This window comes from Choloepus didactylus, chromosome 3, assembly GCF_015220235.1.
Source record: "Choloepus didactylus isolate mChoDid1 chromosome 3, mChoDid1.pri, whole genome shotgun sequence".
Taxonomy (NCBI): Eukaryota; Metazoa; Chordata; class Mammalia; order Pilosa; family Megalonychidae; genus Choloepus; species Choloepus didactylus.
Genome location: NC_051309.1, coordinates 184,437,254 through 184,450,622, shown reverse-complemented (window position 1 = coordinate 184,450,622; position 13,369 = coordinate 184,437,254). Strand labels below are relative to the sequence as shown.

The window sequence follows — 13,369 nt, the reverse complement described above, 5'->3', positions numbered from 1 at the left end:
GGAGAACTGCAGTGGCAGCCCTGATCGGAAATTCATTCTACTGATCCAAACTCCAACCATAGACAGACTGAGACCAGACACCAGAGAATCTGAGACCAGCCAGCCCAGCAGAGAGGAGACAGACATAGAAAAAAAACAGCACGAAAAACTCCAAAATAAAAGCGGAGGATTTTTGGAGTTCTGGTGAACATAGAAAGGGGAAAGGCAGAGCTCAGGCCCGCAGGCTCATATGCAAATCCCGAAGAAAAGTTGATCTCTCTGCCCTGTGGAACTTTCCTTAATGGCCCTAATTGCTTTGTCTCTTAGCATTTCAATAACCCATTAGATCTCTGAGAAGGGCCCTTTTTTTTTTTTTTTTTTTTTAATCCTTTTCTCTTTTTCTAAAACAATTACTCTAAGAAGCCCAAAACAGAAAGCTTCAAAGACTTGCAATTTGGGCAGGTCAAGACAAGAGCAGAACTAAGAGAGCTCTGAGACAAAAGGCAATAATCCAGTGGCTGAGAAACTTCACTAAACACCAAAACTTCCCAAGAAAAGGGAGGTGACCGCTCACAGCCATCATCCTGGTGGACAGGAAACACTCCTGCCCATCGCCAGCCCCATAGCCCAGAGCTGCCCCACACAACTCAGTGTGAAGGAAGTGCTTCAAATAACAGGCACACTCCACAAAACTGGGCGTGGACATTAGCTTTCCCTGCAACCTCAGCTGATTGTCCCAGAGTTGGGAAGGTGCAGCAGTGTGAATTAACAAAGCCCAATTCAGCCATCATTTCAGCAGACTGGCAGCCTCCCTACACAGCCCAGGAGCCCAGAACCGCCCTGGGGGGACGGCACTCACCTGTGACATAGCACAGTCATCCCTCAACAGAGGACCAGGGGGTGCACGCCCTGGAAGAGGGACCCACTTGCAAGTCTCAGGAGCCATACGCCAATACCAAGGACTTGTGGGTCAGTGGCAGAGACAAACTGTGGCAGGACTGAACTGAAGGATTAGACTATTGCAGCAGCCTTAAAACTCTAGGATCACCAGGGAGATTTGATTGTTGAGCCACCCCCACTCCCTGACTGCCCAGAAACACACCCCATATACAGGGCAGGCAACACCAACTACACACGCAAGCTTGGTACACCAATTGGACCCCACAAGACTCACTTCCCCACTCACCAAAAAGGCTAAGCAGGGGAGAACTGGCTTGTGGAGAACAGGTGGCTCGTGGATGCCACCTGCTGGTTAGTTACAGAAAGTGTACTCCACGAAGCTGTAGATCTGATAAATTAGAGATAAGGACTTCAATTGCTCTACAAATCCTAAAAGAACCCTATCAAGTTCAGCAAATGCCACGAGGCCAAAAACAACAGAAAATTATAAAGCATATGAAAAAACCAGAAGATATGCATAACCCAAGCCCAAGCACCCAAATCAAAAGATCAGAAGAGACACAGCACCTAGAGCAGATACTCAAAGAACTAAAGATGAACAACGAGACCATAGTATGGGATACAAAGGAAATCAAGAAGACCCCAGAAGAGCATAAAGAAGACATAGCAAGACTAAATAAAAAAATGGATGATCTTATGGAAATTAAAGAAACTGTTGACCAAATTAAAAAGATTCTGGACACTCATAGTACAAGACTAGAGGAAGTTGAACAACGAATCAGTGACCTGGAAGATGACAGAATGGAAAATGAAAGCATAAAAGAAAGAATGGGGGAAAAAAATTGAAAAAATCGAAATGGACCTCAGGGATATGATACATAATACGAAACGTCCGAATATAAGACTCATTGGTGTTCCAGAAGGGGAAGAAAAGGGTAAAGGTCTAGGAAGAGCATTCAAAGATATTGTTGGGGAAAACTTCCCAAATCTCCTAAACAACATAAATACACAAATCATAAATGCTCAGCGAACTCCAAATAGAATAAATCCAAATAAACCCACTCTGAGACATATTCTGAATCACACTGTCAAACACAGAAGAGAAGGAGCAAGTACTGAAAGCAGCAAGAGAAAAGCAATTCACCACATACAAAGGAAACAGCATAAGACTAAGTAGTGACTACTCAGCAGCCACCATGGAGGCAAGAAGGCAGTGGCACGATATATTTAAAATTCTGAGTGAGAAAAATTTCCAGCCAAGAATACTTTATTCAGCAAAACTCGCCTTCAAATTTGAGGGAGAGCTTAAATTTTTCACAGACAAAGAAATGCTGAGAGAATTTGCTAACAAGAGACCTGCCCTACTGGAGATAACTAAAGGAAGCCCTACAGACAGAGAAACAAAGAAAGGACAGAGAGACTTGGAGAAAGGTTCAGTACTGAAGACATTCGGTATGGGTACAATAAAGGATATTAATAGAGAGAGGGGAAAAGTATGACAAACATAAACCAAAGGATAAGATGGCTGATTCAAGAAATGCCTTCACGGTTATACTGTTGAATGTAAATGGATTAAACTCCCCAATTAAAAGATATAGATTCGCAGAATGGATCAAAAAAAAATGAACCATCAATATGTTGCATACAAGAGACTCATCTTAGACACAGGGACACAAAGAAACTGAAAGTGAAAGGATGGAAAAAAATATTTCATGCAAGCTACAGCCAAAAGAAAGCAGGTGTAGCAATATTAATCTCAGATAAAATAGACTTCAAATGCAGGGATGTTTTGAGAGACAAAGAAGGCCACTACATACTAATAAAAGGGGCAATTCAACAAGAAGAAATAACAATCAGTAAATGTCTATGCACCCAATCAAGGTGCCACAAAATACATGAGAGAAACACTGGCAAAACTAAAGGAAGCAATTGATGTTTCCACAATAATTGTGGGAGACTTCAACACATCACTCTCTCCTATAGATAGATCAACCAGACAGAAGACCAATAAGGAAACTGAAAACCTAAACAATCTGATAAATGAATTAGATTTAACAGACATATACAGGACATTACATCCCAAATCACCAGGATACACATACTTTTCTAGTGCTCATGTAACTTTCTCCAGAATAGATCATATGCTGGGACATAAAACAAACCTCAATAAATTTAAAAAGATTGAAATTATTTAAAGCACATTCTCTGACCACAATGGAATACAATTAGAAGTCAATAACCATCAGAGACTTAGAAAATTCACAAATACCTGGAGGTTAAACAACACACTCCTAAACAATCAGTGGGTTAAAGAAGAAATAGCAAGAGAAATTGCTAAATATATAGAGACGAATGAAAATGCGAACACAACATACCAAAACCTATGGGATGCAGCAAAAGCAGTGCTAAGGGGGAAATTTATAGCACTAAACGCATATATTAAAAGGAAGAAAGAGCCAAAATCAATGAACTAATGGATCAACTGAAGAAGCTAGAAAATGAACAGTAAACCAATCCTAAACCAAGTACAAGAAAAGAAATAACAAGGATTAAAGCAGAAATAAATGACATAGAGAACAAAAAAACAATAGAGAGGATAAATATCAACAAAAGTTGGTTCTTTGAGAAGATCAACAAGATTGACAAGCCCCTAGCTAGACTGACAAAATCAAAAAGACAGAAGACCCATATAAACAAAATAATGAATTGAAAAGGTGACATAACTGCAGATCCTGAAGAAATTAAAAAAATTATAAGAGGATATTATGAACAACTGTATGGCAACAAACTGGATAATGTAGAAGAAATGGACAATTTCTTGGAAACATATGAACAACCTAGACTGACCAGAGAAGAAATAGAAGACCTCAACCAACCCATCACAAGCAAAGAGATCCAATCAGTCATCAAAAATCTTCCCACAAATAAATGCCCAGGGCCAGATGGCTTCACAGGGGAATTCTACCAAACTTTCCAGAAAGAACTGACACCAATCTTACTCAAACTCTTTCAAAACATTGAAGAAAATGGAACACTACCTAACTCATTTTATGAAGCTAACATCAATCTAATACCAAAACCAGGCAAAGATGCTACAAAAAAGGAAAACTACCGGCCAATTTCCCTAATGAATATAGATACAAAAATCCTCAACAAAATACTTGCAAATCGAATCCAAAGACACATTAAAAAAATCATACACCATGACCAAGTGGGGTTCATTCCAGGCATGCAAAGATGGTTCAACATAAGAAAATCAATCAATGTATTACAACACATTAACAAGTCAAAAGGGAAAAATCAAATGATCATCTCAATAGATGCTGAAAAAGCATTTGACAAAATCCAACATCCGTTTTTGATAAAAGCACTTCAAAAGGTAGGAATTGAAGGAAACTTCCTCAACATGATAAAGAGCATATATGAAAAACCCACAGCCAGCATAGTACTCAATGGTGAGAGACTGAAAGCCTTCCCTCTAAGATCAGGAACAAGACAAGGATGCCCGCTGTCACCACTGTTATTCAACATTGTGCTGGAAGTGCTAGCCAGGGCAATCCAGCAAGACAAAGAAATAAAAGGCATCCAAATTGGAAAAGAAGAAGTAAAACTGTCATTGTTTGCAGATGATATGATATTATATTTGGAAAACCCTGAGAAATCGACGATACAGCTACTAGAGCTAATAAACAAATTTAGTAAAGTAGCGGGATACAAGATTAATGCACATAAGTCAGTAATGTTTCTATATGCTAGAAATGAACAAACTGAAGAGACACTCAAGAAAAAGATACCATTTTCAATAGCAACTAAAAAAATCAAGTACCTAGGAATAAACTTAACCAAAGATGTCAAAGACCTATACAAAGAAAACTACATAACTCTACTAAAAGAAATAGAAGGGGACCTTAAAAGATGGAAAAATATTCCATGTTCATGGATAGGAAGACTAAATGTCATTAAGATGTCAATTCTACCCAAACTCATCTACAGATTCAATGCAATCCCAATCAAAATTCCAACAACCTACTTTGCAGACTTGGAAAAGCTACTTATCAAATTATTTGGAAAGGGAAGATGCCTCGAATTGCTAAAGACACTCTGAAAAAGAAAAACGAAGTGGGAGGACTTACACTCCCTGACTTTGAAGCTTATTATAAAGCCACAGTTGCCAAAACAGCATGGTACTGGCACAAAGATAGACATATACATCAATGGAATCGAATTGAAAATTCAGAGATAGACCCTCAGATCTATGGCCGACTGATCTTTGATAAGGCCCCCAAAGTCAATGAACTGAGTCATAATGGTCTTTTCAACAAATGGGGCTGGGAGAGTTGGATATCCATATCCAAAAGAATGAAAGAGGACCCCTACCTCACCCCCTACACAAAAATTAACTCAAAATGGACCAAAGATCTCAATATAAAAGAAAGTACCATAAAACTCCTAGAAGATAATGTAGGAAAACATCTTCAAGACCTTGTATTAGGCAGCCACTTCCTAGACTTTACACCCAAAGCACAAGCAACAAAAGAGAAAATAGATAAATGGGAACTCCTCAAGCTTAGAAGTTTCTGCACTTCAAAGGAATTTCTCAAAAAGGTAAAGAGGCAGCCAACTCAATGGGAAAAAATTTTTGGAAACCATGTATCTGACAAAAGACTGATTATCTTGCATATATAAAGAAATCCTACAACTCAATGACAATAGTACAGACAGCCCAATTATAAAATGGGCAAAAGATATGAAAAGACACTTCTCTGAAGAGGAAATACAAATGGCCAAGAAACACATGAAAAAATGTTCAGCTTCACTAGCTATTAGAGAGATGCAAATTAAGACCACAATGAGATACCATCTAACACCGATTAGAATGGCTGCCATTAAACAAACAGGAAACTACAAATGCTGGAGGGGATGTGGAGAAATTGGAACTCTTATTCATTGTTGGTGGGACTGTATAATGGTTCAGCCACTCTGGAAGTCAGTCTGGTAGTTCCTTAGAAAACTAGATATAGAGTTACCGTTCGATCCAGCGATTGCACTTCTCGGTATATACCCAGAAGATCGGAAAGCAGTGACACGAACAGATATCTGCACGCCAATGTTCATAGCAGCATTATTCACAATTGCCAAGAGATGGAAACAACCCAAATGTCCTTCAACAGAGGAGTGGATAAATAAAATGTGGTATATACACATGATGGAATACTACACGGCAGTAAGAAGGAACGATCTCGTGAAACATATGACAACATGGATGAAACTTGAAGACATAATGCTGCGCGAAATAAGCCAGGCACTAAAAGAGAAATATTATATGCTACCACTAATGTGAACTTTGAAAAATGTAAAACAAATGGTTTATAATGTAGAATGTAGGGGAACTAGCAATAGAGAGCAATTAAGGAAGGGGGAACAATAGTCCAAGAAGAACAGATAAGCTATTTAACGTTCTGGGGATGCCCAGGAATGACTATGGTCTGTTAATTTCTGATGGATATAGTAGAAGCAAGTTCACAGAAATGTTACTATATTAGGTAACTTTCTTGGGGTAAAATAGGAACATGTTGGAAGTTAAGCAGTTATCTTAGGTTAGTTGTCTTTTTCTTACTCCCTTGTTATGGTCTCTTTGAAATGTTCTTTTATTGTATGTTTGTTTTCTTTTTAACTTTTTTTCTCATACAGTTGATTTAAAAAAGAAGGGAAAGTTAAAAAAAAAAAAAAAAACAAGAAAAACAAGGAAAAAAGGATGTAGTGCCCCCTTGAGGAGCCTGTGGAGAATGCAGGGGTATTGGCCTACCCCACCTCGATGGTTGCTAACATGACCACAGACATAGGGGACTGGTGTTTTGATGGGTTGAGCCCTCTACCATAGGTTTTACCCTTGGGAAGACGGTTGCTGTAAAGGAGAGGCTAGGCCTCCCTATGGTTGTGCCTAAGAGCCTCCTCCCGAATGCCTCTTTGTTGCTCAGATGGGGCCCTCTCTCTCTGGCTAAGCCAACTTGAAAGGTGAAATCACTGCCCTCCCCCCTACGTGGGACCAGACACCCAGGGGAGTGAATCTCCCTGGCAATGTGGAATATGACTCCCGGGGAGGAATGTAGACCTGGCATCATGGGACGGAGAACATCTTCTTGACCAAAAGGGGGATGTGAAAGGAAATGAAATAAGCTTCAGTAGCAGAGATTCCAAAAGGAGCCGAGAGGTCACTCTGGTGGGCACTCTCACGCACACTTTAGACAACCCTTTTTAGGTTCTAAAGAATTGGGGTAGCTGGTGGTGGATACCTGAAACTATCAAACTACAACCCAGAACCCATGAATCTCGAAGACAGTTGTATAAAAATGTAGCTTATGAGGGGTGACAATGGGATTGAGAAAGCCATAAGGACCACACTCCACTTTGTCTAGTTTATGGATGGATGAGTAGAAAAATAGGAGAAGAAAACAAACAGACAAAGGTACCCAGTGTTCTTTTTTACTTCAATTGCTCTTTTTCACTCTAATTATTATTCTTGTTATTTTTGTGTTTGTGCTAATGAAGGTGTCAGGGATTGATTTAGGTGATGAATGTACAACTATGTAATGGTACTGTGAACAATCGAATGTACTATTTGTTTTGTATGACTGCGTGGTAAGTGAATATATCTCAATAAAATGAAGATTAAAAAAAATTAATTTGAAACTCATTTTGCTATATCAATTATCAATTCATCTTGAGGCAAAGCAAAACCTACCTCTGCTTGACCTATGATTAATTCTGCCCATGTTTTCCATTGCGGACATTTATCCCTCTCTTCAAATGTTGTTTCATTGGATCCCCAACAACACTGTTCATGATTGTACCATAAGGCACTAAGGCAAATGCCCTCCTTTAGGTCAGTCATCCAATCAGCAGCAATATCTATTAATCCAGCCAACGCGCCTGTAAAAACATGTTAGCAATAATAAAAAAAATGTCTATTTTTTTGGCAACGGTTGAGAACTATCAAGTTAACAGGTTTATAGAAAGGAGGGAACTCCCAATAAATAAAGGGATATGTAGGATATATTATATGAATTTAAGATTTTCAAAATTTTAGTTATAAAAAAGTTCATATTACATTAGAAACGACTGTAAATAATGATTCTTTAAAATAAAACTGCTAATTGTGGTTTGAAATTAAAACCAGTCACATCATACAAAAACAAGGTGTTTAAAAGATCGTGAAACAATCTTTGAAAGGCAGTTAGCTAGCAGGAGGTCCATAAATCTGGTTCTTGAAATCAGTTTTTATTAATATGTTTCAATCCAAAATTTAATTAAGAGTTTACAAATGATGTTGATCTGATTGAAATTTAAGGTCCATTAGCAATCATTAGCAAAACAACATTTATGAATTAAGAGATTTGCAGGGTTTTTTTGTTAAATACTGGAAAACCAAATATATCCAGATTATTCAACTCACAGAATATAAAAAATACACACATTTATGCTCAAAAGCTGTATCCTCATCATCACATAAAAAAATCAATGGGTCATGTACACAATGGCCACAAAATCTTTGTGCATAACAGATAGAGTCATTATTATTTCCTTTTATACTTCACATAAATTTTAATTTTTCTTCATGTTCTTCTGGACATAATCTTCCATGGTGGGTTATTAGAGTAGTCCATAATATTTGTTTTCAGATCTTCAAGGTCTATTTCTTAGGATCTCACACAGAGGGGCTTTGTGGCCACTCTGTGTAACATAGTGGTTAAAAGTACAGGCTCTTGAAGCTAAACCACCTGAACTTAAATGATGTGCTTCAGACCCTTTATCTGTAAAATGGTGATTATAGCACTTTGATCTTATTTGAATACATGTAAAGCTTTTATAACAGTATAGTCAGCACTCAATAAATATTAGCTATTTATTATGATATTGACATCAAAAGATATTTATTGACCATCTGGTTCAAACCACTTATTTTACAGATAGAGAAACTGAGCCCATAAATATCTACCTAGTTGGACAGACACTTAAAGTGACAGAGCCAAGACCAGACATTGAAGCGTCCTGCATCCAAGTCTCATATTTAAGGAAGAGTTTTTTTGAAAAAGAGAAACAAATGTTTTTAAAAACCCAACAGTACCTGAAAAAAAAATTGAGGGAGAGAAGAACTAATAATTCGGCTAACCAAAAAAAAGATTGCTTTAAAATTTTTCATTACCTGATGCCAATCCAGTTAGTGTTACTACTAGCCATCCTGACCATGCATCATATAAACTTTTCGTCATTTCCCATGCTGATTCTTTCTTTTTGCTGTTGATCTGAAATCAGAAATGTTTATGCTTCATTTTTCAAACTATGAATAGAAGCCACGATTGTAGAATCTAACCATTTTTCCCAATTATTATACATGGCACAGTACTTTTTGAACTAACTACTGGGAAAGGTGAGTTTGGGTCAGAATCACTGTATCAGACAGTTGTTATACCTATAAACCAGAAGACAAGCGTTTACCCAGAGATCTGCATTTTTAAAAGAATCTCATACAGTTTGAGTCCAAGGGGTCCAAAAACCAAATAAAGTCTGACCTAGATCATTATAAATTGAATCAAATTCAACTGACCTAGACCATTTTAAACTGAATCAAATTCAACTAACTTTAGCTAGTACTTGTAAACATCTTTTTATATTAATGAAAATGAGACAATGTGGCTTAAAATGTCTATATTCCTGGTCCCAGAAGTTAACAAGATTACAAAATTATTTAAAAGATAAGATGAATGTAAGACAGTAAGCACCATGCCTAAAAATATAATGCAGAGTATTAACGTGAATAAAATAACTCATAAAATGTGTGGCCTGTAAATATGCAGGTGTGGAGAGCTCCAATCCTATTGGAAGGGTCCAGAGGCTCTCTTTCATCACCATGCAAGACAAAAGTGTTCTCTACATAGTGAAGGAAATGAGGAGATTAACTGAAGTTGATGGACTTAATTTCCATCTTTTTTTCTTCTCAGTAAGAATGCACCTCTGAACCTGTCCCTAATTAGCCAAAATCTCTATTTCTACAGGATTTTTGCTTTAAAAAGCTATATTCAGAGCTTAGCTCTTCAGTGCTCAACTGCTTGCCCCACAGGAGCACTACAGATAGAATTCAAAGAGCTGGTCTATTTCAGGCATCTGGACTATTTTAAGTAACAAGGCTCCACCAAAAAGACCCAGTAAGTTCTAAGTTGAATGAAGCAATTTTACCCCTTTTATACTACAAGCAATCAAACACAGCTATTATCAGTCTTTAGGAATAAAGACATTCCTCTCAAAAATAATCACTAAACCCCATGTTGCTTTTTTCAATAAGAACAGTTGTAATATTTAATAAAGTATGATATTAAGTTACTTTCAGAGTAAGTCATTGCAGTTCTCTTAACACTGCTTGCACAGCCCCAGTCAGGCGCTTAACAAACAGGCTTGATAACGTATAGCAAGTGAACAAAGATATATGTGCAACAATGTTCATTACACCACCGTTCCTAACAAAATCTGGAAATCATCTAAATGTTCATCAACATAGTATTGGTTAAATAAATTGTTGTACATACACATAATGAAAAATTCTGAAGCCAATAAAAAAGAATGAGATAGATGTAGTATTATGTGGAAAAAAAGCAGGATGGATAAAGTGTATATAGTACACTACTGTTTAAGAAAGACAAGGATTTAAATACATATGCTCCTATTTTTAAAAATGAAGGTATAAACTATAAAATGAAACATTTAAATCATTACTTAGAAGAGGAGGAAGGCAATCAAGTGGAAGGGGCACCGCTTTGTACATTTAACTTTGGACTCACTGAAATATTTTACGTAATTACAAAAAACAATTAAATCTAAAAAAGAAATCCTCAAAAATGGAAGTAAAATTAAACAAAGGAATCTTAAAAGTACATTCAGCTGGTAATATAACCATACAGAAAGACTACCATTCCAAGGAATTTTCAAACAAAGTAATTTGACTGAACTATCCTACTGCAATAAGTACTAAGGAAATAAAGTATTGAAAAACAAAACAAAACACTAAAACATTTCAGTAAGCATATTACTGGATAGTGTTGGTATAGTTAACCTGAATCCTTTGTTTGCATAAAAACTAAAGGTTAAGTAAAAACCCTCAGTAATGAATTTAAATTAGAAGGTTCATATAAATGTAGGACGCTAGAAAAAAGAATGATCAATCAGGAAGTAATAAGTACCCCTGGTTCCCAAATTATCTCTAAAAGATTATCTACAATCTTCCTTTCAAAGGAACCAGGAGAAACGACTGATTCTAGGTTTGGTGCAGAAATGTGTAAGACAACCTTGGATCATCTTGTTTTCCAAAAATATATCAAAGTCTACTGAGGACAAGTCAGAGAACATAAGTGTCAATCTAAATAAACTCCCACCAGTTAAAAATGGAATATTTTGGCCATCAATAAGGATAACTGCAATAATTGAAACATATCAAATATGTTTAAATCCATGAGCTCAAGAAGATACTGAAACAACAACACGCAACCAAAAACTTTATTGGTCAACTTTGAGGCTGCTAGGGAACCATGTTACCATTTTAAAACAGGCAAATAAAGGAACAGAATCAAGCATTTATCCTCCCTTTCCTGTACAATCTGTACTTCAGGAAATCCAAATAGTTGCAGGGAATACTTTTACAGAAGTATTCAAACTAATAAATTTAAAAGGAAAGATGATTAGAGTACAAATATTTTGCAAAATACTGAAATAGTTATATTTGAAATGATGAAATGATATGTCAATTTGCTTCAAAATAATTTGGGTAAGGGGTAAAGTACAAGTATATCTCTGAGACACCTGAAACTCAGAGCTAGGGCTCGGCAGATATGAATGTCAGTATTAGTGCATACAGCCATTGTCAAAAAAAAAAAAAAGCTGAAAAAGAGCCCAGACTTCAATTAGTGATATGAATGAAGCAGATCTCGTTAAGACCAGGGCAAGCCAGGACAAAGGATAAAGGTTGAAACTGATTGTGTTTTAAAACTTCAACTTTCATATGAGACCAAGGGAATAGATATCTATTTGGTACAGGATCTAAATTTTCTAAACGGTACAACTCTACAGTCGATTTGTTCAAACACCACAATTGCGTGGAACTTTGAATAGGAAGTGAGATACGGTAGGTTAGTATAGGCTGGAGTGAAATAGTGACACATCCTAGAGTAATTTGGGCAGATAATAAAAAATATATTTACAGCCTCCCACTCCCCAGCCCCGAGGATCTGGGGGAAGGTGCGGATGTGTTGGACATCCTCACCTGGACTGGTGTTGATGTTGTCACAAACATTGGGACTGGCGGTTTGATGTGCTGAGCCCTCGAGCATGGGACTTGCCCTTATGAAGCTCATTACCACAAAGGAGAGTCTAAACTTGTATGTAATGGTGCCTAAGAGTCTCCCCCTGAGTACCTCTTTGTTGCTCAGATGTGGCCCTCTCTCTCTCTAACTGAGCCATCTCGACAGGTGAACTCGCTGCCCTCCCCCCATGGGACCTGACTCCCAGGGGTGTAAATCTCCCTGGCAACGCAGAGTATGACTCCTGGGGATGAAGGTGGACCCGGCATCGTGGGACTGAGAGTATCTTCTTGACCAAAAGGGGGATGCAAAATGAGACGAAATAGTTTCAGTGGCTGAGAGATTCCAAATGGAGTCGAGAGGTCACTCTGGTGGACATTCTTATGCACTATATAGATAACACCCTTAGGCTTTAATGTATTGGAATAGCTAGAAGTAAATACCTGAAACTACCAAACTCCAACCCAGCAGTCTGGACTCCTGAAGACAATTATATAATAATGTAGATTACAAGGGGTGACAGTGTGATTGTGAAGTCCTTGTGGATCACACCCCCTTTATCTAGTGTATGGATGAAAGGAGGAATGGGGATAAAAACTAAAGGACAAATGGGGTGGGATGGGGGGATGATTTGGGTGTCTTTTTTCACTTTTATTTTTTATTCTTGTTCTGGTTCTTTCTGATGTAAGGAAAATGTTCAGAGATAGATTGTGGTGATGAACGCATAACTATGTTATCATACTGTGGACAGTGGATTGTATATCATGGATGATTGTATGGTGTGTGAATGTATTTCAATAAAACTGAATTTAATAAAAAAAATGAATTAGGTCAGTATATGCACTGACATGGAAAAAAACATTTTTTTTTTAATTTTAAGAAATGTAAGAACAGCAATGCATGGAATTTTCTCCAGCTTTAAAAAAATTATGTTAAAACACACATCAAAACAGTGAAAACTCAGTGGTGGACATTGTCCATAATTAACTGAACAAATATTAAAAAGTTCTTTCATGAAATAGAACAAATGTATGACACTAATATAAGGAGTTAACAATAGAGGGGTATATGGAAAAAAAAATGCACCTATTGCAAACTGTGAGCTAGACTTAACAGTAATATTTTAATACTCTTTCATCAACAGT

The 13,369-nt window shown here is 37.2% G+C and overlaps 1 protein-coding gene across 4 annotated transcripts in view; it reads right to left on the bottom strand.

Moving 5' to 3' along the window:
• The window catches only part of CLCN3 (chloride voltage-gated channel 3), a 120,247-nt gene that overhangs the window by 28,157 nt on the left and 78,721 nt on the right, over positions 1-13,369 (bottom strand). For all 4 annotated transcript variants that reach the window (XM_037831002.1, XM_037831005.1, XM_037831004.1 and 1 more), the window contains 2 exons: positions 9,083-9,182; positions 7,622-7,809 (listed from right to left, as the gene is read on the bottom strand). In XM_037831002.1, the coding sequence (XP_037686930.1) occupies positions 7,622-7,809; positions 9,083-9,182 (288 nt within the window). The remainder of the gene's footprint in view (positions 1-7,621; positions 7,810-9,082; positions 9,183-13,369) is intronic.